This window comes from Rhagoletis pomonella, unplaced genomic scaffold (assembly GCF_013731165.1).
Source record: "Rhagoletis pomonella isolate Grant_MI unplaced genomic scaffold, Rhpom_1.0 Rhpom_scaffold_00013, whole genome shotgun sequence".
Lineage (NCBI taxonomy): Eukaryota > Metazoa > Arthropoda > Insecta > Diptera > Tephritidae > Rhagoletis > Rhagoletis pomonella.
In genome coordinates this window covers 5136163-5161074 of record NW_023458567.1, presented here as the reverse complement: position 1 = coordinate 5161074, position 24912 = coordinate 5136163, and the positions used below count along the sequence as shown (strand labels likewise).

Sequence of the window (24912 nt, the reverse complement as noted above, 5' to 3'; positions counted from 1 at the left end):
ACAGCCAAATACTTCAAAGCTGCATACTCAAGTAGAATACGTACTTAAATAATCCTGAAAAATAAATAAATAAATACATAACCACGAGAGAGAGGAGCGAGTGAGAGAAAAATGTTTAGGGCTGAATGTGCATAATAAATTTTTAAAGAAATTTTTGTACTTTTTTTGTCGTAAGAGGCGCATAAGAATGCACTAAATATGAGCTGCATAAAGTTTAATGTTAAATTAATATTAAAAAATGTCTAAAGAAAAGTTTGAATCAGGAAATTTCAGTGAGTAAGAACATGCTTTATTTTGTAATTAAGTAAAATAGTTCAAGAAATTAAATTTGTTTAGTAAAATGTTTGCGTCTAAAAAAATACATTCGCGCACCGAAAATATGTTTACAAAAATGTCTTAGTACGGACGAATTTTCTGAAAAGCAGCAAGGAGTACAATAATTACATATATGATCTTCCTAATACATTTTAAATTGGAAAAATTTTGAAAGTGGCGAATAAGGAAACTTGAGAAAAAATTTTTTGCCAAGAGAAAATTTTTTTCCGACGCATTTTTATTTTATTTTATTTCTATTATATATTTTATGTTATTTCAATTTGCCATTTTGCCACGTCATCAATAAAAATTAGCTAGGGATTAGGTGTCTTTTAGGTGTTAATTAGGGCCTCCAAAATTAATTTAGGTGTTCAATTGGTTTCCGAGAAATTCCAGCGACTAAATCTTGACTCCCTGGACACATTCCCTAAGCCGCTTTTCTAGGTTAGCTCGAATAAGCGAGATATTTGCGAAATAGTTTTTTTAATAAATCTTATTACATTAAATTAGCTAAAATTTCCCGGGAGGACAGTGTTATTAATTTTATGATAAATTGTGAGAGTTCGAATAAAATCAAATATTTCAACTCGATGCCATAACGGTAAATATATTTTTCCCAAAAATCATCGCAGTGCTGAAATTGTCGTAAGTTATCACCAACTAAATACATGTGTATTAATTTAAAATTTTCCAATTTTTATAATTTTTTCTACAAAATTCTTTGTATTATAAAATATAAAGTTTTCAAAACTACTGGCCAGCAGCTCTCGAAAGCTGAATGTTTCACATGAATACCACCAAAAAGCGAATTAAATTTTTCATTTTTCCGCATCCGAGTTTAAGGTTAGGTGCTAAATTTTTAAGGTTAGGTTTGACTTTAGGGAGTCGCGGTTGGTCGAAATCCTATCAAATTTTTTATATTTTTTTTTTTTTTGTTTAAATTTTATTGAATGTCTGTGATCAATTCGAAGAGCTTAAACATATTTTAATAAGGCCAAATTTGCAAACGCCAAACAGGCATACATACATATATATATGTATGTTAAGTACATATGTATTTAATTAACGAAGTTTTAATTTTTGAAAAGTTGCGGCTTGTCGAATGAGAAAATTTGTAAATATGGAGCACACCCGGTTAATTATTTCATTAAATACGTACACAGAATTTTAAAATTTTAATTTGTATAAAAAAAAAAAATCATTTTCATCATATTTCAAAATTTGTACTAAAAACACACAATTTTTATTTTTATATTTTTATCTCATATTCTTATTTCGGAAAAAAAATCAAATTCGAAAAGATCGGCAATCGAAAGATCAATATTTTTTCAGACCTACCTTCAAAAAATTCTATGTAGATATGTATGTATTTCCATTTAGTAATTAAATGTTTAATTTTTTGTACCAAAATCTCTAATCTTAATTTCTGGTTTTTAAACTCTACATTTTTTTAACTTAATTTGAGAAATTTTTTTTTCAACATAAAATTCCATTAAAAAAAATCGGAAACTACATACTTACATATGTATCTTCACCTTAATATTCCGCGAAAATTATTTTTAAAATTCTTCACATCAAAATACGTTTAATTTAAGATTAAAAAAAATGGTTTTAATAATTTTTTTTATTTTTTGTTTTTATTTAATAATTCCTTATAACTCACTAGTTAAATAACATTGTTCATGTACATAGTATGTACATAGGTATGTATGGAGACGCACTTACCTAGCTTAAAAATTTTGATTTATATGTAAGTTGCGTTTTTTTTTTATTTTATTTTTTTTTAATTCAAGTTAAATCTGTGTACTAACTTTTTAGTTCACAATTTTCACTTTTCACACAGCTATCGTCCCGTGCTCAGTAAGTTCACGCAATGCATGTATGTGCATATGTATGTTATTATTTATTTATGCCAACAAGAAAATCCATTTGCATAGTTAACGGTTTGCAACTTTTTCAGAGTATTTATGATTATGCGTATGCATCTGGAACGAGCGAATTAATTACAACACGCACCGTTAGCCACCAATCACTTGACAGGGAAAAGCCAAAGCAAAAAATATAAATGCAATTTCAATAAGAACGCCCACTTACAAGTAGTCCTAAATACATATGTATGTATGTAAACATATGTATGCCTGTGGTCGCACCGACTTTACTTGGAAGGGAGAGCCTTTCGCACTGTTTACATTTAAGGAGCTGCAGTGAGAAAAAAGTAAAGAAATCGTTTTTCGACAACACTTTGATTGCAACACGCGGCGAACATTGACACAATTATGGTTTTGTGCCCTGCTCTTTTTTTTTGCCTTTTTCTCCTTTGTCTAACACACTTTGATGCTATTTTTTTATTTTAAATTACTGAATCGCTGCGTTGCCTTCAGCAATGCGTCCGAATTCGCTGTTGGCTACCGAAGAACTGAAACGAATATTTTTCTGCTAAACGAATTTGGCACAAAGCAGGAGCAGCGGCAGCAGTAGGATGCTGTAAATGAGCGCGAAGTTACTCATACGCCGTGTCAGAGAGTTGGAACGGCGTTGCCATTCGATTTGAATTATCAACTTAACTAGAGGCTCAATTAAGTTATCGATAACACGAAAATTGATTGTTAAAAAATACTGAAATAAAAAATTTAAATTGTTTTGAATTAAATATGCAAAAACAGACATGTTATAAAATCTAAGATAAGTAGAAAGATAAAAAAAAACTTCCGTAAGATACAAAAAAAAATCCTGAAATTTAATAGCAAAAGCTTAATGTTATCTTTTGGAAAAACGTCCATGCCGATAACTTTAAAATTCTACTTATGACCAGTTAATAGTAGAGATGGTAGTTTTTAAGTTTTTACTATTTTACGTTTACTAATACTTTTTTGCGTTTAGTTCTAAAGCTAAAAGCTATTGAAATGTAGCTTTTTCATACAGTTATCATTCGAAATAGCAAAGTAATGAGTATTCGCATGGAGGTTTATATTGTTGCCACGTAGCGGGCCACTCCGACTGGGCTGGAATAGAGGGAGAGGGGCGTTGGTTGAGTGGGATTTCGTGGGCATGCGAAGGGGTGTATCATACTCAGGTAGGAGGTATATGGTTGATTTTGATTTGAGTTGCTTGAATTTTTACAAATTTATTTAATTTACTAAATTTATTATGCACTTGAATTTGTTGTTGTTGTAGCGGCTACCTAGCCCTGCCTATATCGGCTTGTCTTTCAATCGTTGTCGTCAGGCTCAACTAATAGGAGACCCAGGAAGTGTGCCACTCCAACTGGGTCTATAGGAAGAGAGGCGTTCTGCCTCTTCGGATGCGGTGCACTCATTGGGCATATCTGCATTTATTTATCCTACCCAGGTAGAAGTTTAACCTGCTGCAGTAGCCAGAGCGAAGTTGGACTATGGTGGTGCGAGTCTTCCGAGGCACAGGACGAAGCTCTGCGGCAATCAGAGATCTGTTCGAGTGCCCTTGTCTGCGGCATGCTACTAAGAACTGCTTACAAAGCATCGTGTTGTGCTTCTTGACAGGGAGCATTTGAGCCACGCCATGTAGGTGGGGCTGTAGCTTCGTCCACTGCGTCCTGCTGGTCCCCCGATGACCACACGGGCCTGCCAGTTGCCATGTGTCTTTATATTTGAGCACCTTACAGCCGCTCTGTACCCTACTGCGGTTGTATGCGCCGAGAAGGAGTGCAGACTATCGATGTTTACTTCGGCTTATTCCCCGTCGGAATTGGTTTACCATAGACATGAATTCCCCGCTGTAGTCTGATCTCCTTCGTCCAGGTGGTAAAAAAAGGTTGCCGAAAATTTCGTAAATAAGAGGGTTAAGCTCCTTGCAGTGAAGAAGCGAGAAATTTTGGAGAGGTAACCGTTTACTTTCGAACAGATCCCATACTTCAGCATAAGAGATAATAGAGACTCCCTCCGGTGATTGAGGAAGCTTTGAGATATAATAATTAAACAGAAGTGAGGAAAGGACACACCCTTTAGGACTCTGTTTAATTTTCCTTGACGAATGTCGACCTTTCAGATAATTCGCTGACCACCGTTTGAGTTCCTGCGGGCAAGAAGGAGCCTCAATGCCTCCTAGTACCATGGAGATGTTGACGGTGTCAAACGCCTTTGACAGATTCAATGCTAGTAGCACTGTTCTGTCATAGGGGCGGTTTCGGTTCAGGCCGCGAGTTTCTGGGTCTTTATGGCATTAACTCCTGTTGTTGCAATCTGTACTTTACGGAATCCCTGCTGATGCCTCGCTGGGGTCAGAAGATAAGTCTTCCTTTTGTTGGCCGGTATGACAATTCTCCCCGCCTTTCAAATATCAGGAGCGACGACCACGGATAGATTGTGATAATCTTCTCCCGCAGGGCCCAATTTTTTCAGCATCAGCATGCACATTCTGTCGTGCTTTATCCATCGAAGGATGCAGCGTGAACTGTCGGCTAAAATAGCTCTTGCATCGCTCATGAGACGCTCCTCCCACTTCTTCCGTTTATGGTACTTTAATAGTTGCTGAATTCCGTGTTGAGATCCCCAATGCGGGGATTTTCGCGATCGACCTGGCGCAGGTTGTCACGCTCATCAGCTGGAAAGTTCGGAAAGGTGTCCGAAATGCATGCAGCGGAAATGAATCGGGCAGATTTATCGATCGAGATGACTATGGGAAGATGGTCTGATGCTAGAGTCGGCATAGGTCGCCACGTTATGCTGTTTATCAGACCAGCGCTTACAATTGTTAAGTCAGGCGAGCTATTGCAGCTGCCCATATCCTGGTGGGTGCGTCGTCGTTCATCGTGCAGAATGTCGAATTATTTATCTGCTCTGCCAAGTGTATTCGCCAATGATCATTCGACTGAATTGAATGCCAAAGATATCGTGGTGCGCGTTGAAGTCATCAACTATCAGTCGGTTTTCACTTTTGAGGGGCGCACCTATATTAGGGTAATATCCTGCCGGGAAGCTAGTGTCAGGGGTGTATATGTACTCTGACATTCTGGGATGGTACCCCTGCTAAGCCACCACCATTATCTCGCTGGCGATCTCCACGCAGCTCCACAATGTTGAGTTGCTATGCAACTTCGTCTGTTGGAGAGCAGCTTTCAATATTCCATGTCGACCCATGAAAACGGTTATTTCCTCAATCTCGCTCTGTAGTCTGTTACAGTTAAACTGTAGTATCTTTATTTGCCTTAGGAGACTAATAGGAGTGTAAGTTATTTGTGGTGATGTCTGCCGGCCATTTGTTGTATGTGATTCCATTTGGGGGTTGCTGCTTTGTGGGGGTACGAAGTTGCTCGTCCATTTTCGCGTGGTGCGCAGTTCTGAACTTTACGGTATATCCCGAACTGACACGGCGAGTATATTGTGCGAGGAACTAGGAGCTGTTGGTGGTGGCGTGTAGGTGGGGGTATGGTTGTGTCTGGGCTATGGCTGTGTTGTTTTTTTTTGTGGTCGTGTTGCGCATGTATTGCTCAGATGAACTCTGGTGTGCATTCGGTTTAAACAACATGGGGTCACAAATGCCGAGGTCCACTTCCAGTGAGTTCTAAGCTCAGAGAAGGTTCTAAGGTGAATCCACCCATTTCAGGTATTGCACCTGATTGAGGTGGAGTTTGGGTGCAATCGTCTCTGGCATACGCAGGAGGTGAAGGTTTCCAGTCCAGGTTACCGGTCCAGGATTTGACTCGATGCCAGCTCTGAGCAGAAGAATGCGTAGAAGATATTGCCAAATGGACAAACAACGTTTAAAAGATTTTGCCGACCTAAACAGGGTTTGATTGCCGAAATGCACTTGAAGTATTTTCCTTTGATGCTTTCACACTCTGATCTCGCCCCCATTCAGCCGGATGTTTCCACTTACGATGTGCATGTAAATTGGAAGCGCATTTAAAGGGCTTATCACAATAGTTGCAGTGGTATAGATACTCGCCCGTATGGGTTGCCATGTGCTCCTATGAAGTTTGAAGAAAAATTAAACCTTTTAAAAATTAAAATCCTTTTAAAATCCCCTCACCCTCAGTCGCCTTGCAGTTTTGAAAATTCGCGCGCATATACTGCAAGCATGCTGGCGCTGCTGCTGCTGACTCCCATGGCACAAGCGCTTGTGGGCATTTAATGTAACGCGCGTGGGCATTTCCTTACCACACAGATCACACGCGTTGACGTCTTCATGTTTACGCACATGTCGCTGCAGAAAGCGCACCTTAGCAAATCGCACGCCACAAGTCGTGCACTGAAGTGGTGACTCTGCGGGCTTCTGATGCTTCAAAAGTAGATGATTGCGCAGACATAGCCGATCTGCGAAGTGCGAGCCGCAGCTGGAACAGCTGTAATTCAAGCTATTTTGTTTGTAATTTTATAGCTTGTAGCCAATACTTACGAAAAGTAAGCGGCATTGCGGTGCACATTTATGTGATCTATTAAAATTCCAAGCTTATACAGCCGCTTTCCACAGCAAACTACATAACCGTTGCTATTATGTATCGCCTTGAAATGATCTTTCAATGCTTTAAAGTTGTCTGCCTCGAATTTGCACAGCTCGCAGAAGAGCTGCATGTGACTAGCAATCAATTGGTCATCTGCTGCTTGACTTGCGGCATCTGATGAGTAAAAAAAAATTAAAACTCGTATACGAAATTCCTAAACGTACATAAATACGCACCGCTTCGTCGTGGGCGTCCCAGTTTTCGTGTGCTGAGCGAAATTGAATGGTTTTCTTCATTGGCTAATTTCTTAACGCACCTTTGCGGCGATTCTGTTTGATTGGAAATCGCTTCTGCTTGTATTTTATTTGATGTTGTGTTTGTTTCATTATTCTGTAATAAGAGCAATTCCACTCTATCATTCCTATCTTGCTTGTGCTGCAAATAAAATTCCTCTGAGCACATTTCTTGTTCCTCCATGGCCAGGCATTCCACTGAAGTAGCAATATTGGCATCTGCTTCAGAACATATTGGCTTCTCTGGTATTGCTGCTACGTAAGTTCCCCTTTCTCCAGCGGTGACATCCATACAATCAAAATCATACTCTGACTTCCTAGGCGTCTTCAGATTTATACCGTCATTTTCCCTCCGGTATCTCTGCTCACTCACTATGCTACTGTTCGCACTTCCTATGGCTTCAGATTCATTTGTCCGCTCTAGATTTGCATTTAATGACTCCAAGCAGGCTTTCGCATCTTTTTTCGTTGCTGTTACTCCCTCAGCACTTTCAAATATGTCTTCTTCCTGTGTGACCAATTCCCTGCTCCATGCATATTGCGATTGCCTTTCGGCCACCAACAAACAAAACTTTCTGAAGCTATCTACGCTAGACCAGCAGCTGACGCAAATGCAATCTTCACTAGTAAGCTAAAAGTGGATTTTTGAATAAGAAATAGTATTCTAATCAGCAGTGAATATCTGCCACTCACCTCCACCCGAGTATATTTCTCCACTGTGCTTAAAATATCAGTGGAAACATTGCCACTTTCATCACGCAACGGAATGAGGATTTGCGCTTGAAATAAACACAAGCGGCAATACATTTTTGAGCACAATAACTTAACAAACAACCTCACAAGATGACAATAAATCGCTATAAAATAAACCGGCTATTCGTTTGCTTGTCAGCTGTGCCGTGCAACCCTACCGATCCTTCAGCAGCTGTTCCATGCCGTCTGGTATGCAAATAAACAATAAACAGCTGTTAAGTGAGCAACGCAGCAGGAGCAGCAGTTCTTAGGATGTTCCGCAATATCGTGATTGGCATATCCGGTGGCGTCGATAGCGCCATTTCGGCGCTTTTACTAAAACAAAGAGGTTGGTTTGCAGCTAATGACCGCAAATTTCTTATGTTTTACTAGTATCTAGTTTTAAAATTTATGAAAAAGGCTACAATGTGTTGGGCGTATTTATGAAAAACTGGGATGAATTTGATGAACTGGGCGCTTGCAGCGGTGAGCAGGATTACCGTGATGCGGAATACACCTGCCAAAAGTTGGGCATTGAACTGCGTGTCGTAAATTATGTAAAAGACTATTGGAATTCGGTGTTCAGGTGAGACAGTTGCGCAACTCGATAAATTTCAGTTGTTATCCAAGTACCCTCTTTGTATCACAATAGCTCTTTTCTGGATGATTATCAAAATGGTCTGACCCCAAATCCGGATATACTTTGTAATAAATACATCAAATTTGATTTATTCTACAAGTATGCCAGGGAGCAACTAAAATGCGATGCCATTGCTACTGGTCATTATGCGAAAACAAGTTTTGGCAACTTTTTAGAGCAATATAATGCGAATGATGGTATGTTAAAGCAGCAAATGCGTTACAAGCGCACGTAAATTCACTGATTTCTCAAATTAATAGGCGTGCATCTCCTTATACCTTGTGATAAATTCAAAGATCAAACTTTTTTCCTCTCCGGCATACAACGACATGCGCTCAGTCGCACCATGTTTCCGCTGGGCGATTCACTGAAAAGCGATGTGAAAGCTTTGGCGATTAAGTGTGGGCTGGCACGCTTGGCGCGCAAGAAGGAGAGTACCGGTATTTGTTTTGTGGGAAATCGTGATTTTAAGGAGTTCATAAAGGAGGTAATTGGGTGACTCGCAGTTAATTTTTTCTAATATAATATAAAAAAAAAATCTCGTAGTATATACACCCACGCCCTGGTCATTTCGTAGACATCGATACCGGCCAAATTGTGGGCACACACAATGGCATACATGAGTGGACCATTGGACAACGTTGTCGTTTGGCCTCTTGCCTGCGACCCTACTTTGTGGCACAAAAAGACGTGGCCAGTAATACTATTTATGTGGCTTCGGGACACGAGCATCCAGCGCTGCTTAACGATGTTATTTGCGCGAGCGCGCCGAACTGGCTGTGCGATGATCCACTAAATGTTGTTGGAGAAGCAGCTAATGCCAGTGTGACACGTGAGCTACGTTGTCGTTTTCGCTTTCAACACACAAAACCGTTGGTGGATTGTGTGGTCAAAAAGTGCGCCAATAATAAGGCCCGCGTGACAATCACTTTAGATAAGCCATTACGAGCGCTTACGCCGGGTCAATACGCAGTGTTTTATAGTGAAACGGTTTGCTTGGGTTCGGCGCGTATAATTAGTGCGTGGAGGGGGGAAAGAGATGTAGCTCAATTGGCAGAGTTGCATGTAAAAACTGAACTGTTGGAACATAGTTGACGATTAGATTTAAGTTAGAATAAGTATTACCAGTTCTTAACCAAGTGGGTTATATTTTTCCAAAAAATTTTTCATTTGTTAAACCATCATGAAATTAATAAAATTGTAGTTTAAAAAACTAAAACCTCGCTATTATAATATCCATTCGTACAGTCATCAGGTATGTAAATTGAGAATAGAAAGCGCTGCATCTTTTAGGCGCATCAATATTACATAGCTACATCCCGAGCTAATAAAAGGGAGGTAATAAAAAGCTTTGTGTTTGTCTGTACTGGAAATTAGTCCTTTTAATATCATATCAGTTAGCTACATTAATGGGCTTGTTTGCGTTATTATATTATGGAAATTTTAAAGACCGTTTGCTAACATATGTTAATATTTTGGTTTCATCTGTGTTCATTTTCGTCGTTCTCATTTCTCATTATTTAATTACAAAGTCAATGTTGCGCCTGGTGCTGACAAATATTACCAAATATATATATATCTAAAATTAACAATCTTATCAAGTCATAACGGTTAAATAATGCTTACATATCTTAAAATTAAAACATCTATATATATATAGCTTCAAATTTACGTAATTCCCTATAACTAATACTAACAGGCCAATTATTCATACTCCCGGGGAGTTTGTTCTCTGGGAATTTGTTTCCGTGACTTTAATATAAAAAATCCTCTGGGAATTTTTATTCATGAAAGGAGGAAAGGGAAAAGAGAGTAAAACTCCCGGGGAGTTTCGGTTCAAAGTCGGCCTGTAAATGATTTTTAATTAAGCCAAGAGCACAGTGAGCGCATCCAAAAACTTAGCCATATCATTTTGCCTTATCTGTATCAGCGATGTTTCGAAAAAATCTTGCAAAATCACTGCATTACATTTACTAGCTGCCTGCTCGAACGCCTTGCCGAAAAAATTTTTGGGCGAGTCTTCACGTACTGGCGGTATACCGACCAACAAACACAGTCCGCGCTCCACATCCACCGGACAACTAGCGATGAGCGGTAGCTCCGGTGCCTGTCGACTGCGTGACATTGCCACGTGACCATTCAAGATAAACTTTGCCAGCAAAATTAAACCATACGGATAGGAGAAGTATATATTTTCTTCATTTAAAATGTAATAGAAGAATGTGCCTGTTGAAAGCACCTGATGTGCCTCCAAGCTGCTTTGTACTTGTTTAAAAATGGACGAAAGTAATAGCTTGGCATTCTCAATGCCTTCCAGCATAATGTCACGATGACTACGTGATAAGCTATCTAAGGCTTCTAAGAAGCAATCCTCTGGCGTTTTATCCTTTTTCACTGATTCTAAGATCGCTAGCATGCCGTAGACATAATCTGCAGCTGCATACCGATTACGATAGCCATAATTCAATGTAAAAGAGCCATACACTATGTCCGGAATGCCATACTTTTCGGCCAGCTTCTCCAACATTTTGTAGAACTCGTGCCTCAGCACCAAGTCCATTGAGCCGAACACCTGCCTCGCTTGTACCAGCGGCAGTCCCATTTCAACAAGCAACTCATGTAAACGCTTCTCACCACGCAATGTCCATAATCTCAACTTGCATGCGCAATACATCGAGTAGCTAGAAGAAAAGAATAATTTGCGATTTCCAAAAAGAAAATACAATAAAAATTGTTTCACGTACCGCATCGACTCCACCACGCTCCAGTGGCGATATAACACCAAATGCAGATCATTTTCAAAATTGATCTTGGCCGCGCTCATATTGCTTTGATCATTGGTTTTGTTAGTCAAACGCGACACATGCGACTGCACATTTTCAATTTCGAGCGTATAAGTGCTACTCTCGATTTTGCCTAAAATTAGTTGCTCGGTAAGGCCCACAATGGACCACCACAACAAATCCATATTATCCTTAGACAACTTCCATGCCAATTCGAATATGGTTACAGCTGTGGAACGGCCATAGTAACTGTATTGCGTGTATTCGAACATGATGCGATCGCGTTCATTCTCCCATGTGCGGCGTTGCCGTTGCTTCATAACACGCTGCTCATGGCGCTCAAGGCGTGTCAGTTTCTGCGCAGGTGGCTTGTCAACTTTCTCGCTATCTTCATCATCGGAACCGCCAGCGCCGCTATCGTTGCCATCACCATCGTCTTCTGGCTCACTGTCCGAGTCATCATCAGACTCACAAAAAATAGACTCGAATGCAGGTATATTCTCTTCCAAAGCGGGATCGCCCAAGATGCATACCTACGGGGGACAAACGTATTTTCCTACAATATCAAAGTTAAAAATCGAACATTTCGAAACTTACCTGTCGATCACTGTAAATATTACACACATCTAAAGGACGGTGCGCATCACAAATGAAAAACGTTACATCCTCTTCGGGTTGCAGCAATTCGACGATGTCCACGCAACCGCCACAATTAACAAGCAATACAAATTTTACATCGCCCTGGTGTTCATTGTAGGCGCGTTGCAGGCCAGCCAAGCCCATTATGGGCACTACCGAATACAGCATGTGGTCATACTTGAAGAGGGACTGCAGAATCTTGCTAGCGCATATCGCATCTATATCATAGTTTACAATTATAAGAAGGCGCTTGCCCACTAGTCGATTGTAGAATTCTTGCCTAAGGTCTTGTATAAACATTGCGAATAGTTTTATTTGTGTACACTATCTCGTATTTTTTTATATTAAAATCTGTTGTGCTTTGCCAGCTGCTCGCGATCAGCACTTTGGGCACAACATAATGCGCCGATTTAAGCCTTTATCTGCTTGCATTTGAGTGTTCCTCCAAATTTGTTGCCTAATTGGATATTAATATGTAGTTTAAATGTATTATTTTCTTTAAATCGTTGCATTAACACAAAAAATGAAGTGTACAAAATCTTTGCTGATCGTCCTGTTCACTTTTCCATGTTGTTTTAAAAAGCGGGAAATTTTTATTCGTGGGGTGTGTTCAGTGCGTATAAGTGGTTGAGCAGAGTTGCTTCGTGAGAAGTCGAATTGTGCAAAAACAAAATAAAAAACTAGCCAAAAAAGGAAAGCGTTAAAATAAAAATTACAAATATAACAGAAAACTTAAATGATTGCGGTGATTCGACACTTTCATGATGTCAACTCAAACTTTTGCAACAAAAGCACATAGCGATATCACCATCCGCTATATGACGGCCGATAGATTTACTCCAATCCAAAAATCTTGACGCATTTTCACTAAAATCTTCGGAAGTCGTTTCTGGCTACTTCTCTTATTTCAGGAACTAACACTTAGAGCTTTTGATCTCCCTTCAGCCTTATCGGAAATTTTAATCGCTTGCAATTATTGGTTTTGTTTCTATTGCTTTATTTTTTTAATTTTTAACTTCCAATTTTTAAAGTATTAGAGCTGATATTCGCTTAATTCTAATAGGTATACATGTCACATTGTTAGTATTAAAACCTATTACTAAATTCTATTTGAAGAACCTCTAATTTTAAACAAATTAATTTCGCCTCCCTTACTACAACTCCTCAAAGAAAGCCACACGTGCCTTGGTTGAGCCCGATTTCAATTTCTTCAACGTTGAGTATTTCGTTTCTCCCGCTTTGATGAGTGCATCACTTAGTATATCTAAATTACTTTGATTTTCTTCGATTTTCAACAGCTCAATTTGTGAACGCAACGTTTGTAATTGATTTTCCATTTGTTTGGATTTCTTCAAATATTCAAGTCGACTATTTGTGATCTGCTCCATTTCTGCATCGGTGAGTATGAACTCCTTTGTTTCGAAATCGTCGATAACATCGGATGAGGCGTCATTTGTATTGGCGGCAAGATTATGGTTTGATGTAGTCAGTTCAACACCGCCTGCCGTATCAATGTCTATGGTGGAGTTGCTGTTGGTCAACGAAGGTGTGCTGATGGCCGTGTTTGTAGCCGAAACGACCACATTATTCCCTGAGACGGCCACCAAGCTGTCGGTGGATGTTTTGCGACCATGATTGATGAAATTAAGTAGACGTGCGGTGGCTTCACGCTCTGCCAATTGTGCGCATTGCAGCTCCTTCTTCAATTTTTCCGCTTCTGCCTCACGCTTATCCTTTTCAAGCGTTAATTGGTGCACATAGAAGTCGGCATCGCGTATTTTCTTCTCCAAATCCATCTTTTCATGCTCGATCTTCATTTGTCGTTCACGTAGGCGATCCATCTCTGTTTTAAAGTGATGTGCTTTACATTCTGTCAATTGCATTTGTTCTTCATTCACGCGGCTCTTCTCAAAATAGAGTTCCTTGGTCTCTTCAGAACGCCGCTAATGGAATGTAGGTTTAAATGAATTAGGTTTTTACTTCGCAAATTGATTACAATTCATACTCACCAGCGCGTCACTAGCCATGCGCATTTCATTCTGCAAGTGCTCATAACGATTTTGCAGCTCGTAGCGATCACGTTCCGCCTTTTCGCGCAACTTTTTCTCACGCAGAAATTTTGCGCGCTCCTGTTGGCGCCGCTGCTTCTCTTCCTTTGCTTGCGCCTTCATTTGCTGTATCTCCATAGTGTCCGGTTTGCGGCGACGCATGTACAAGTCATGATTTCCCTTACACAAATCTAAAATCTGGAACAAAGTTGTATTCAGAAAACTACTGATTTTTAATTAAACTCAAAACTCACCATTTTGTTGATATGCAAATCTTGTGAGTAGAAAATAAAGTTCGATACTTTCGTGTCTACTAGCCGAATTGTAAATTTTTTATCATCAAAGCTCACATGTCTTATCTCATTCCATTGGAACGTTGTACGCGGCGAAAGCTTATTATTTTCTTCATAAATATTCAGGCCGATAGCGGTCACACCCAACCATAATTTGGTTTTATTTTTATTCTGTGAAAAGTAGAGAGATGTATTTGACATCATCTTAATTTCAAAACAGATAAGCTCGCCTTACAGTTATAGGAAAATAATTGACACCATACATATCTAGATCTTGTGCGATCTTCAAGTATTCCATTTCAACCTCATCACGTGTCATCGGCTCATGATCCATGTACCTAAAGATGAAGTGCCCTATTGAGTCAGGGTAATATTTAATGCACACAAAAAATCGTCTTACCAGGTCTTTATGCGTTCCTCCCACATTTCGGGCGTCATTTGATACTGGTCCGTCACCTTTTTTGGCAACAGATCTGCGCTCGCCAACATGCCATCTTTGTAAGTTTCATAATCGTATGGGCCATACTGAACGTGAACTGCATACGATGCCAGCAGTACCGATGCCTCCGGCCGACAATAAATATCCATTGACAGTATACTCTGCTTGACTTGTAGGAAAAACAAATGCTGCGTTATTTCTTGAATTAGCTCTTCGCTAACATTTTCCGGAAAGTACTTGGCATAGAAATTGAAAACGTAAAACCCATTCGATAGCAGTTGTATGCGCTGATCCTTTACTTTCTTGTCCATCTTCAGCCAGGAGACGTGCCCGCGTGCATCCACATACTGTAAGCCAAAGTACCATGACTCACGCAAACCTATTGTGCGGCACACCAAATCAAACAGCTCTTGACCAGTCTCACGATGCCCCAAATTGAATTCTAATTCTGAATCGAAGGTTACCACCTTCACTGGTAATGAACGATTTTTCTTCGAACGAAATGGACTCATATTTGTGCAGACATTAGTGTATTATGTTTTTCTTTTGTTGTTGCTTTGCATTTGTTGGAACCTTGTTATTGTTTTGTTATTCTGCCAAAATTGGTGCCACACATTTATCCAAAAACAAAACAAAATAAAGCCATTTGGTTAAGATTTTTCACTAAAAATTCATCGCTTATATTGGCACTTGTTAAGGCACATTAAATCAGCTATTCGCCCGCTGTCCACCAGCCGTCAGACACTAATCACTTTTATGGTTTAATTATAGTTTGTATAATTTTCTTTTTATTATAAAAATTCATCTTTGTGTTACAGCGCGATCGCCAAATCTGCAAAATCAAAAATAAATTAAATGGAGAGTGAATGAGCGAACTGTCAAATAGCCCCAAATCGAAGCAACAATTTTTTGTTGCATGCATAAATGGAGCATAAAATAGAAGGCGCGCACTGAACGTACCGCTGTGTTTCAGGTGTTCACAAACAAAAAGAATTTATTGTTTTTCAAGAGCATTTTTACAAACAATTAGTATTTGGCTTTTATAATAACTTAAGCTCTTTTAATTTAGGCTTACAATTCGCGTAATTAAGGCTAACCTCTATTGTGGCAATTTAAAGCCTTAAATGGGGTTTTATATACACTCATTTGTTATGCTTATGCAGGAGTTTATGTATGTATGTGTGAAGGTGTGTGCCCAAAAACCTTACACATTGATGGTAGGGTAGCCAAAAATAACTTAGGGACTAAGTACATTATTGCATATATATGCTGTCTTACATGGTATACTTAGTTATTATTAAATTAGAAAATATATGCCTGTTGCGTTAGCTTTTATAAGCTTGCCTTTATGCACTGGTCGTACTCATATGCGCATTCCGTTCCGATTGTAACCTTTTCTTGGATTCTCGCTTATCGCTTTACACAACACATCGCTTAAGCCGTTCAAAGTGCAATTCATACAACAACTTATTTTTAATATAATAGAATGGATTCTCAGCCTCGTTCAGCTCGGGTGCATAAGGATGCTGTAAATGCATCTGATGTTGATGCCCAGCAGCGGACATATCATGCTTATTATGCAAATGCATATTTAAAGCTCTGTTATTTATGTGATTACTGTTGTATGCCTGTGCCAAATCAACTTGTTTGGTGGGGTCATTAAAATGTAGTTGTTGTATTGCCTGCTGGGGCTCGTCCAAATTTGTCAAATGCAGCTGATTGATCCGTTTGGACAATGGCGTTGAATCACAGATGTCATCTTCGCGACTTCTTTTTCTGCACAAAAGAGAATATTTAGCTGATTTTCGCTGCATCGTTTAAGTTTAGTTACCTTTTGTCGATTAAACCTGACATTTTGATGAAATTTTTTATATTCTCTTGAAATATCCGTATTTACGTTTTCTTTTTTGTCGAATTGCGAAACGGCGTATAATGGTGAATGGCGATTGGTTGTGTTCAGTGCGAACAATTGTGCTACAAAGGCTGTGTGCCAATCGGTTACTTTTTTTTCCGTGGTGAGACGGTGGAAAATTTGCTATGCTGTAGTACACATAAACTGAATTTTGCTGTGCCAAATGTAAAGTAAAATTTTGACAGTTGAAAAACCAAAGAAACGCTCGTGCGAAAGCTCTATTTTTGTGGGGAAATCTTTAGCTTTTTGTACAACGATTTAGGGGTGGGGGCGGAGGGGAGGGGCGTGGCTCCCCAAAAACCCCCCGCCCCCCTAAACGAAGAAGGATGGACGCCGCTTTATGAAAAGTCACCCCTCGTCCCCTTCTTCCCCCTAAAGACCCTTTGGGAGCTGTTTGAAAACAGCGGAAATTTGGATTTTTTCCAAAACGATTATAACCCTCACTACTCCTTTCTCTGTTGCCCAAGAAGAGGGGCTGAACACCTTTTGCAGAGAGCACCTTTCTGTGTAGGCGGCCTTCGGCCGTACTTAGGGCTTATAACCCTCACAAAGTAGAATTCTCCTTTCTGTGTTGCCGAAGAAAAGGTGCTGAACAACTTTTGCAGAAAAAAACTTTCTGCGTAGGCGGCCTTCGGCTGCACTTAGGGATTATAACCCTAACTAAGTAGACTTCTCCTTTCCGTTTTGCTAAAGAAGAGGGGCTGAACACCTCTTGCAGAGATATTTCGTGGATATTTTTTTTTTGACAACTCAGCTCGGAAACTTGCGAAAAATACCATATTTCCAACCGACATTATTAATAAATTAGTGCACAGATATAGTAAATTTAATTTTTGTAATATTTGCAAGAAGTAACGTACGCTTTTTTATGCTGTTTCAGCTTTCATTTTCATGTTCACTCTTTATTACCGCCAAGCAATATTATGTGTGTTATAAGCTGTCAGAATTTTACCTAATCCGTCAAAATTTCCTCTTTTCTATCATTTGGCACAGACTCTATGGTGTACACCAGGTGTACACCATGATACAAAAATTTGATTAAAATATTTGTACCATGGGTGTGCCAAATGCAAAGTACAATTTTGACAGTTGAAAACCCAAAACGTAGTGTCTCTGAGGTGGTTTAGATCCGATCATTGGATCATGAAGAAATTAACGGTTCTCCTAAATTTTACATGAGCTAGGTAAAATTCTGACGTTCGTATTCACCACGATAAAGGTCAAATTTTTAGTTCAGTTAGCGCATTTCACCACTTCTTGCTCCTAGTTAATAACCGATTCAAGGCTATTTTTATTATTTAGCTGAACCAGACGACAACGTAGATGGATGAGCCGACTCGAGCGGGGTTTAGTAGCCGCTACAACAACAACAACGACCGACCTGCTTTGGAGTGACAATTTATTTAGTCTAGTTTTTAAAATTACAGGAGGGCACTACCTACGTCCATTTTACTTCAAACATCAAATATTTTGCAAAAAACATCTCATTTTATATACATGCGTATAATTATATGATGATACTACATTAACAATTAATGGCATAGTGTGTGTGACAGAACTTTGTTAACTATTTAAGCTTAGTATCCAGCTCTGAAAAAAGCTAAAACTCCATATAAAATTTAATTTGTTGAACCGGTTTGGGAGCATAATGCGTTAGCGGAAACGGCGTGAGGCATTTTTCTCACCACAGTCTTTATAAGGCCGAAAAAAGCGACCCTGTCATACAAATATGCCTTCAAAACGGTATGTCAAAATAAAATTTTTGTTGTAGAACAAAGAGGAAGACGTGAACAAGAAGTGAACGAAATAAATTATTTCAGGCCCAGCCCCAGTTTAAGATCTCCGATTTTAACAAAAATATGTAAGTAAATAACTAAAAATAATGCATTTTCAATATATAAAGGTGTAGATATTAAATTAATTTAAAAACTGCGTAAATTTTGTGCAAAATTTTAACGAAAATTGCAAAACAAAAGTCGAATAGAAAGAGAAAATTCTTGACGGTGCTGTGTGACACAGGGTGCAGAACGAGACGACGACGACGTACGAGCAAACGAACGATATATGGCAGAGGCGTTGGCGGTGGGAGAACGGCTGACGCGACTGAGAAGCAGCAGTCACAAGCAGCAAACACACGAACTTATGTGGCGTTCCCTACTTAATGGCCTAGTGGGACCAACTCAGCTGCATTCTATGAGATATGAAAAGTTTATAATGTCAACGGAGGCGTCAAAAAAAGACACAAGTTGCGATTTATGTAGTTGTTGCAATACCAAAAAATGTATTGTCTTATTTTTCTGGATTTCATGATACATATGTACATATGTATGTGTAAACGGAATTCCTTACCAAATTCCAAAAACGAGTTTTGGCTTGCTGCACAAAATCAATTAAATAAAAATAAAACAAATTGCACCAATGCAGCAGCGCTGTTGACTTCGCTTTACGCGTCATATATTTTCACCGCCGCCTTTGGAAGTTCGTTGCTGCATGCTGCCGCTGTGGTCGCTGCGTAAGAAGTTGGGGGAAATAAAATCCATGCAACGTACATATGTTTCTGAACAGCAGCGAGTCAGCATAGAAGCGCACGAAAACGAATGCTACACGAACTTTTTGCTTATCAATATTCAATGGTGATGTTGTGAGTCATACATAGTTCTCCAGAAGAGACAGTCTGGAACAGCGCTGCCCAATACTTCGCAGCAGCGAGACGATGTTGCTCGCGTTATAGATATGTATGTTTACACATATATATAAGCGCAAGCACTCACGCGCCCATACAAACATACTACTTTGGATGTGAGCAGACTGCAGACCGCACGATCATCAATATGTACATAAATATGATACGACTAATGAACATAGGGGAAGGGGGATACGCTGGTTACCATAAACTGAAATAAGAATGTTTAGCTTACAGATAAATTTGGGCAGCCGTTTAATATCTACACACTCAGCCGCTAATACGAGTGTCACAAGGCAATGTTCGATGATGTTAATGCACAAGAAATTATTTGCATAAATTATTATTAATACCTAGGCACTCCCGAGTGGCGCAGCAAGGCAGAGGAGAAAAGAAAACACAAGAATGATTTTTGATATTAAACGGCGAACCATGGAATGAAGGAAATGGCAATTGGTAGTGTGAGCCACTACAACGTTATCATCAATTGTGTTGACTGCTTGATGGTTAATTCTATATAATATACTGACATTGATACCTACCTACTCTGGATGATTTCTAATGCCACTTAAATGAAAGCAAAGCACTCGATGGCTGAGTGGAAGATCGACCTATCTCGGCAGTCGGCAATGGTCTATTGCAGAATTTGGTTGAAGAACGCCCTATTTTAGAATTAGGTTAAAAAACGCTCTATCTCAGAATTCGGTCCAAAAACGGCCTATATCAGTACATTTTCATTAGATAGGGCGTTTTTGAATCGGCAGCTGAGATAGGACGTTTTTGAACCGAATTCTGAAATAGGGCGTTTTCAATCAAATTCTGAAGTAGGGCGTTCTTGAAAAGTTTTCTGAGTTAGGGTGTTTTCGAACTGGGAATATTATGGAATAAAATATGAGTGATAAACTTTCGCGATTAACAGGTTTACAGCGTGGCGACGAATAACTGTTACCCCGTTTTTTTTTGTTTTTTGAGAAATAAAAGGTTCCTTTATAAATTTTGCGAAAAAAAATATTTTATTGTTAATTTTACACAGATTTTACTTTAGTTGTATTAATTAGTTTTTAAATTTTAATCCTTATTTACATTTGCTAGCAGTGTAAACTTTGAGAGAAAAGTTCATTTGGCACGCAGGTCTTCGTCAGTTAATTTATTCCATATCTTCTGTAACCATATGCAAATTTTCTCCATTTTGAGTCCCTTATACTCCCCCTTTTGTCCAACATAAGGCCTCATAATTAAAAATCGAATAGACTCGGAACTGATGACTAGGACGGTCATTCATTCGACCAACCTTATACAGTTTTTTTCTTTTTTGTATATTTTTGTACAAAGCCTAAGAAAAAATACACCTGAAAAAGACTTGCGTGCCAAATGAATGCACTGTAATTTTACGTCTACTCTCAAATATTAAAAATGCAAACAATCATGTGAAACAAATGGAAACTTAAATCCCAAAATTAACTTATTTATATAAATCGAATTCTCACAATTCTATAGAACAATTTCATTTTTATTGCAGTAGCCATTTAGTCGACAACTATGCAGACCATTAAATGTGTTGTCGTCGGCGATGGTGCCGTGGGTAAGACTTGTCTACTCATCTCCTATACGACCAATAAATTCCCGTCGGAGTATGTACCCACCGTTTTCGATAACTACGCCGTAACAGTGATGATTGGCGGTGAGCCCTATACTCTCGGACTCTTCGATACGGCAGGTCAGGAGGATTACGATCGTCTACGTCCGCTGTCCTATCCACAAACAGACGTTTTTCTTGTCTGCTTTTCAGTGGTTAGTCCCAGTTCATTTGAGAATGTGAAAGAGAAGGTAAGTAGTTTGGAATGCGTAATGCAATGAGCGTGCAGTATGTATTTATGTTTTTATATACATACGTGTATGCAGTGGGTACCGGAAATCACGCATCATTGTCAGAAGACACCCTTCCTCTTGGTTGGCACACAAATTGATTTGCGCGATGAGAGCAGCACTTTGGAGAAATTGGCCAAAAATAAACAGAAACCTATTACTATGGAGCAGGGCGAGAAGCTGGCCAAGGAATTGAAAGCAGTCAAATATGTGGAATGCTCCGCTTTAACACAGGTGAGTTGAATGCATAAATTATTTGGAGGTAAAATATTTCAATAAATTTTTTAAACATTTACAGAAAGGTTTAAAGAACGTTTTCGATGAGGCCATCTTAGCAGCTTTGGAGCCACCAGAGCCATCCAAGAAAAGGAAGTGCAAATTCTTATAATTTTATGTATTTATTTATTAAATTGCATTAAAAGCAACCACAATTACAACAAAACAGATTGCAAGCGCAGATAATTTCATTCTATGCCCCGAAAAAAGATTTTTTTTTTAATTTGTCGAGTCAACGTTTGATATTGAACGCAGTAAACGGTTATGCACTGTGGTGAATATGGCGAAATCGCCAACATATACAATAACAAAAAAATAATTTGTTAGCTCCGAGGAAAAATTTAATTGAACTGGGAAGGAAAGGGTTTGTCTATATTGTAAAAGTCGGCAATGTGAACACATGAAAAAACACACTCACACGTAAAATTAGCAATAAATAACTTTCTACTAAAAAATCAACAATAATAAATTATTAAAGTATTGTATTGTACGATTCATGCGTTCGTTGCGCAATTTTTCAACTACAGAATGAAATATACAAACAATGAAACAAAAATCATAAAATCAAAATAATTTGTATGTATTGCTACAAATGCAACAGTTAATGCAGCGAAATTTATTAAAGCAAAAAATCAGCAGCGGCATACTGCAAGTTACTCCAATTATTCAACTTAAATTCAATAATTTAAGCAATGGAGAATGGAACAACATACACACACACACACAAAAGATAAGCGTTAAAAAAATAATAATAAAAAGTAACCACAAAAATACTTACAATAAATATTAAACAAAAAATGATTCTAGTTCGGCATTAAAAAATGAACTAATGATGCATTTTTAATATTTTTATATATATACATTATCAATTTTTACATTACTTTAGTTATAGAAATTATAATTATTGATTTCAGATATTAAATAAAGATTGTAACAATAAAATTACAAAAAAAAAGTGAATATGTTTTTACCAAGGTAAAACCTTGAGGGCTCGTTTTACATAACAAATACAACTTACAACTCTTATGTGAATTTTTTAACCATTTTGAAAACAACGGTGGAATCAAATACACATTTTATAGATATACATACATACGTATAACTTATACGTATGTATTTCCACCATGGAAGAGATTTTGAAATTCGGAAACCTTATGGAATTGCGCAAATAAGGCATTTCCATCAATTATAGTTAAGAAACAAAAGGGGCTTGATATATTTCCGAATGCAGCCATACTTGCGCATATACATAATGATAATATGTAAGATTGACGCTTACACATAAAACCTAAGCAAATACTTTTTTCTTAAAATTTCAGACCTTTTACTTAAGTTGTTCAAATAAATTTAAGTGAAAGGTATGAATTTTTTGGAAAAATCAATTGCTTTCTCTTACGCATACGGCTCAATATGTTAGTGTTTGGCCGAGCTTCTCCTCCGCTTCGTTTCGTGCGCCTTGATGTTGTCACTTAAAGGGGAGGGATTACAGTCTAACGCCCAGTCCGAAAAGCGATTTTATTTGATAGTGCGCACTGCTGACCAGTACACCACAGCGGCCGCATGTACATACATATGTACATAAAGTAGTCGAAGAAATAATATTAGCTTTATTTTGACCAGTTTTGGCTATATATTTATTTTGTTTATTGGATGTTTAATATTCTTCTATAAAAGTCTAGCGCATTCTATAATAACCAGTGCTTATTAAGCACCATATACATCCACATTTTAAACTTTGTACAAAATTTTTAAAAATTCATCAAATTTTACCAAAATCACCCAAAAATTTCAAACTTTATTCAGAAAATTTTGGGTATGTAGTTTTATAGCCCATTAAATTTTAATCCACAAGCATTTATATTCCCTGATCTGATTTTTGAGTTAGCTCACTTTAGATCTACACAGGTACATAGGTGTCCAAAATGTTCTTTGAATATGATAGACTATTAAATTATGCTTGACACGGCTTGAACTTCACCCCACGCTCGCCACTTAGACGCCTGCACCCATTTGCACTTAATATTCGCCTCCGCTACAGCGTCCAACATGCACTCGCCCAACGCCGCCTTTCCGCATATGTTCACCGCGTCATAGTCCCATCGCAAGCAATTCGCACCTTCCGTTATCTGCTCCAGGGCATTCCATGCAATCATAACACCATTGTCCGAGCAATATTTCTTTGATGGTCTGTAAGCTTGACACTCGTAATGTGCCGCCAAGTGTGCGAGATCGTTGAATATGTAGTCATTGTTGGCCACTCCACCTGACACAACCAGCGCTCGTGGCGACTCGCCGAACCAGGGTAGGGTGAATTCAAGTGCGCGTTGCGTGCGGTTCATCAAGTGGCGGCTGACTGCTGCCAGCAGACCGGCGCAGAAGTCGTGGTAATTTTTTATGATGCCGTCCGGTGGTATGCCTGTTGAAATGTGACGCAGCTTCTATGAAAATATCTAAACTAATTACATATATATGTATATTTCTCACCTTGCTGTTTCTCCGCGAAACGTATGCTGCGAAATGAATTATTCTTAATTCCCGCGAAACTAAAGTTGCAAGTACGTTCACGCGCCAGCGGCAGCGGAAACTCGAAGGCAGCTGGATTTTGCGCACTTTTCGCTGCATCTTCGATCGCTTGCCCGCCATTCCAATGTAGATATTTAGGTAGGAGATACAGGCGCAAACGGCGTGCTATCTTATCAAACGCTTCGCCGGGTGCATCGTCTAACGATTCTCCTAGCAGCGCAAATTGTTTAGCGCTACGCACGAAAACCAACTGGGAGTGACCACCGCTAATGAGTAGACATAGGAAGGGATATGGTATGTGCTGCTCCATGCGCGCTTGCAAAGCATGTGCTTCCATGTGATGCACTGGCACCAAGGGCTTTTTATATTTGCGTGCGATATACTTAGCAAAACGGGTGCCCACAAGCAAGCTGAGTGGAAGTCCTGCGTGAAGAAGTTGCGGTCAGTGTTCAGTATTTACAAATAGATAACGTGTAACGAACCCGGCCTTGTTGTCACACCAATAGCATCCAATTGATCGGGTGTCATTTGTGCCTCCCGCATGCACTGCTCAAATACTTCAGCGATCTTGGCGCGATGCAAGTCTTGCGCCCGCGGCGGTATGATACCCCCATATCTTGATCAAATTAGAGGATTAGGCAAGATTAACCCTTACTATTTTAAAAATCAATACAAACCAGACTTCGTCTTTCACTTTATCGGACATTCAAGGTATATTTTGTGAAGCAATGCACTCACCTGGTATGAAATTTTTGTTGCGAATTCAGCACATTACCCAGCACTTCGCCCTTTTCATTTAGCAATGCTATGCCAGTGTCATCACAAGAAGTTTCGATGCCAAGTACACTTAAATGGCGTGCTGTCGGAATATTAAATGTCCGATTTTTAAGAAGTTTTAACATTTTCCTCGGTAGCGATTATCATTTTTTTTATGCAACAGGGAAAACAAGTAAACACCGGCTCGGCTGTCACTTCCAAAAAGCAACAGTTCACAATAAGTACATCTGATAAGAGAAGTGTAAACAAAAAACAGCTGCTGATAAAGCCAATCA

At 38.9% G+C, this 24912-nt stretch overlaps 7 protein-coding genes and 1 long non-coding RNA gene across 9 annotated transcripts in view; 3 read left to right on the top strand and 5 right to left on the bottom strand.

Moving 5' to 3' along the window:
* Positions 1-24912, top strand: part of LOC118748596 — a 165234-nt gene that overhangs the window by 81859 nt on the left and 58463 nt on the right. The gene's annotated exons all lie outside the window — the stretch shown is intronic.
* On the bottom strand, positions 3071-7848 carry LOC118748588 (zinc finger and BTB domain-containing protein 49-like). The gene is made up of 5 exons (XM_036483131.1): positions 7720-7848; positions 6970-7657; positions 6688-6907; positions 6322-6634; positions 3071-6259 (listed from the first exon to the last, which is right to left on the bottom strand). The coding sequence occupies exons 1-5, from the start codon at positions 7831-7833 to the stop codon at positions 6071-6073; spliced, it is 1524 nt and encodes a 507-aa protein (XP_036339024.1). The 5' UTR covers positions 7834-7848; the 3' UTR covers positions 3071-6070.
* LOC118748591 (mitochondrial tRNA-specific 2-thiouridylase 1) lies at positions 7870-9565 on the top strand. The gene is made up of 5 exons (XM_036483134.1): positions 7870-8107; positions 8179-8344; positions 8411-8595; positions 8659-8885; positions 8945-9565. The coding sequence occupies exons 1-5, from the start codon at positions 8032-8034 to the stop codon at positions 9491-9493; spliced, it is 1203 nt and encodes a 400-aa protein (XP_036339027.1). The 5' UTR covers positions 7870-8031; the 3' UTR covers positions 9494-9565.
* Positions 9714-12482, bottom strand: LOC118748585 (cell division control protein 45 homolog). The gene is made up of 3 exons (XM_036483123.1): positions 11779-12482; positions 11143-11714; positions 9714-11079 (listed from the first exon to the last, which is right to left on the bottom strand). Exons 1-3 carry the CDS (start codon positions 12118-12120, stop codon positions 10263-10265), a joined length of 1731 nt encoding a protein of 576 aa, XP_036339016.1. The 5' UTR covers positions 12121-12482; the 3' UTR covers positions 9714-10262.
* On the bottom strand, positions 12812-15434 carry LOC118748582 (moesin/ezrin/radixin homolog 2). The gene is made up of 5 exons (XM_036483121.1): positions 14562-15434; positions 14397-14499; positions 14123-14332; positions 13830-14066; positions 12812-13763 (listed from the first exon to the last, which is right to left on the bottom strand). Exons 1-5 carry the CDS (start codon positions 15110-15112, stop codon positions 12975-12977), a joined length of 1890 nt encoding a protein of 629 aa, XP_036339014.1. The 5' UTR covers positions 15113-15434; the 3' UTR covers positions 12812-12974.
* Positions 15568-16561, bottom strand: LOC118748595. The gene is made up of 2 exons (XM_036483141.1): positions 16432-16561; positions 15568-16376 (listed from the first exon to the last, which is right to left on the bottom strand). The coding sequence occupies exons 1-2, from the start codon at positions 16452-16454 to the stop codon at positions 16019-16021; spliced, it is 381 nt and encodes a 126-aa protein (XP_036339034.1). The 5' UTR covers positions 16455-16561; the 3' UTR covers positions 15568-16018.
* LOC118748594 (cdc42 homolog) lies at positions 18265-21757 on the top strand. Of its 2 annotated transcripts, none has more exons than XM_036483139.1 (4): positions 18265-18373; positions 20715-21022; positions 21098-21295; positions 21360-21757. In XM_036483139.1, exons 2-4 carry the CDS (start codon positions 20735-20737, stop codon positions 21447-21449), a joined length of 576 nt encoding a protein of 191 aa, XP_036339032.1. In that variant the 5' UTR covers positions 18265-18373; positions 20715-20734; the 3' UTR covers positions 21450-21757. The 2 variants fall into 2 exon arrangements, with proteins under 2 accessions (XP_036339032.1, XP_036339033.1); XM_036483140.1 differs by having other exon boundaries at positions 18301-18373; positions 20693-21022.
* Positions 22936-24855, bottom strand: LOC118748590 (probable tRNA N6-adenosine threonylcarbamoyltransferase, mitochondrial). The gene is made up of 4 exons (XM_036483133.1): positions 24599-24855; positions 24343-24476; positions 23822-24283; positions 22936-23753 (listed from the first exon to the last, which is right to left on the bottom strand). The coding sequence occupies exons 1-4, from the start codon at positions 24760-24762 to the stop codon at positions 23284-23286; spliced, it is 1230 nt and encodes a 409-aa protein (XP_036339026.1). The 5' UTR covers positions 24763-24855; the 3' UTR covers positions 22936-23283.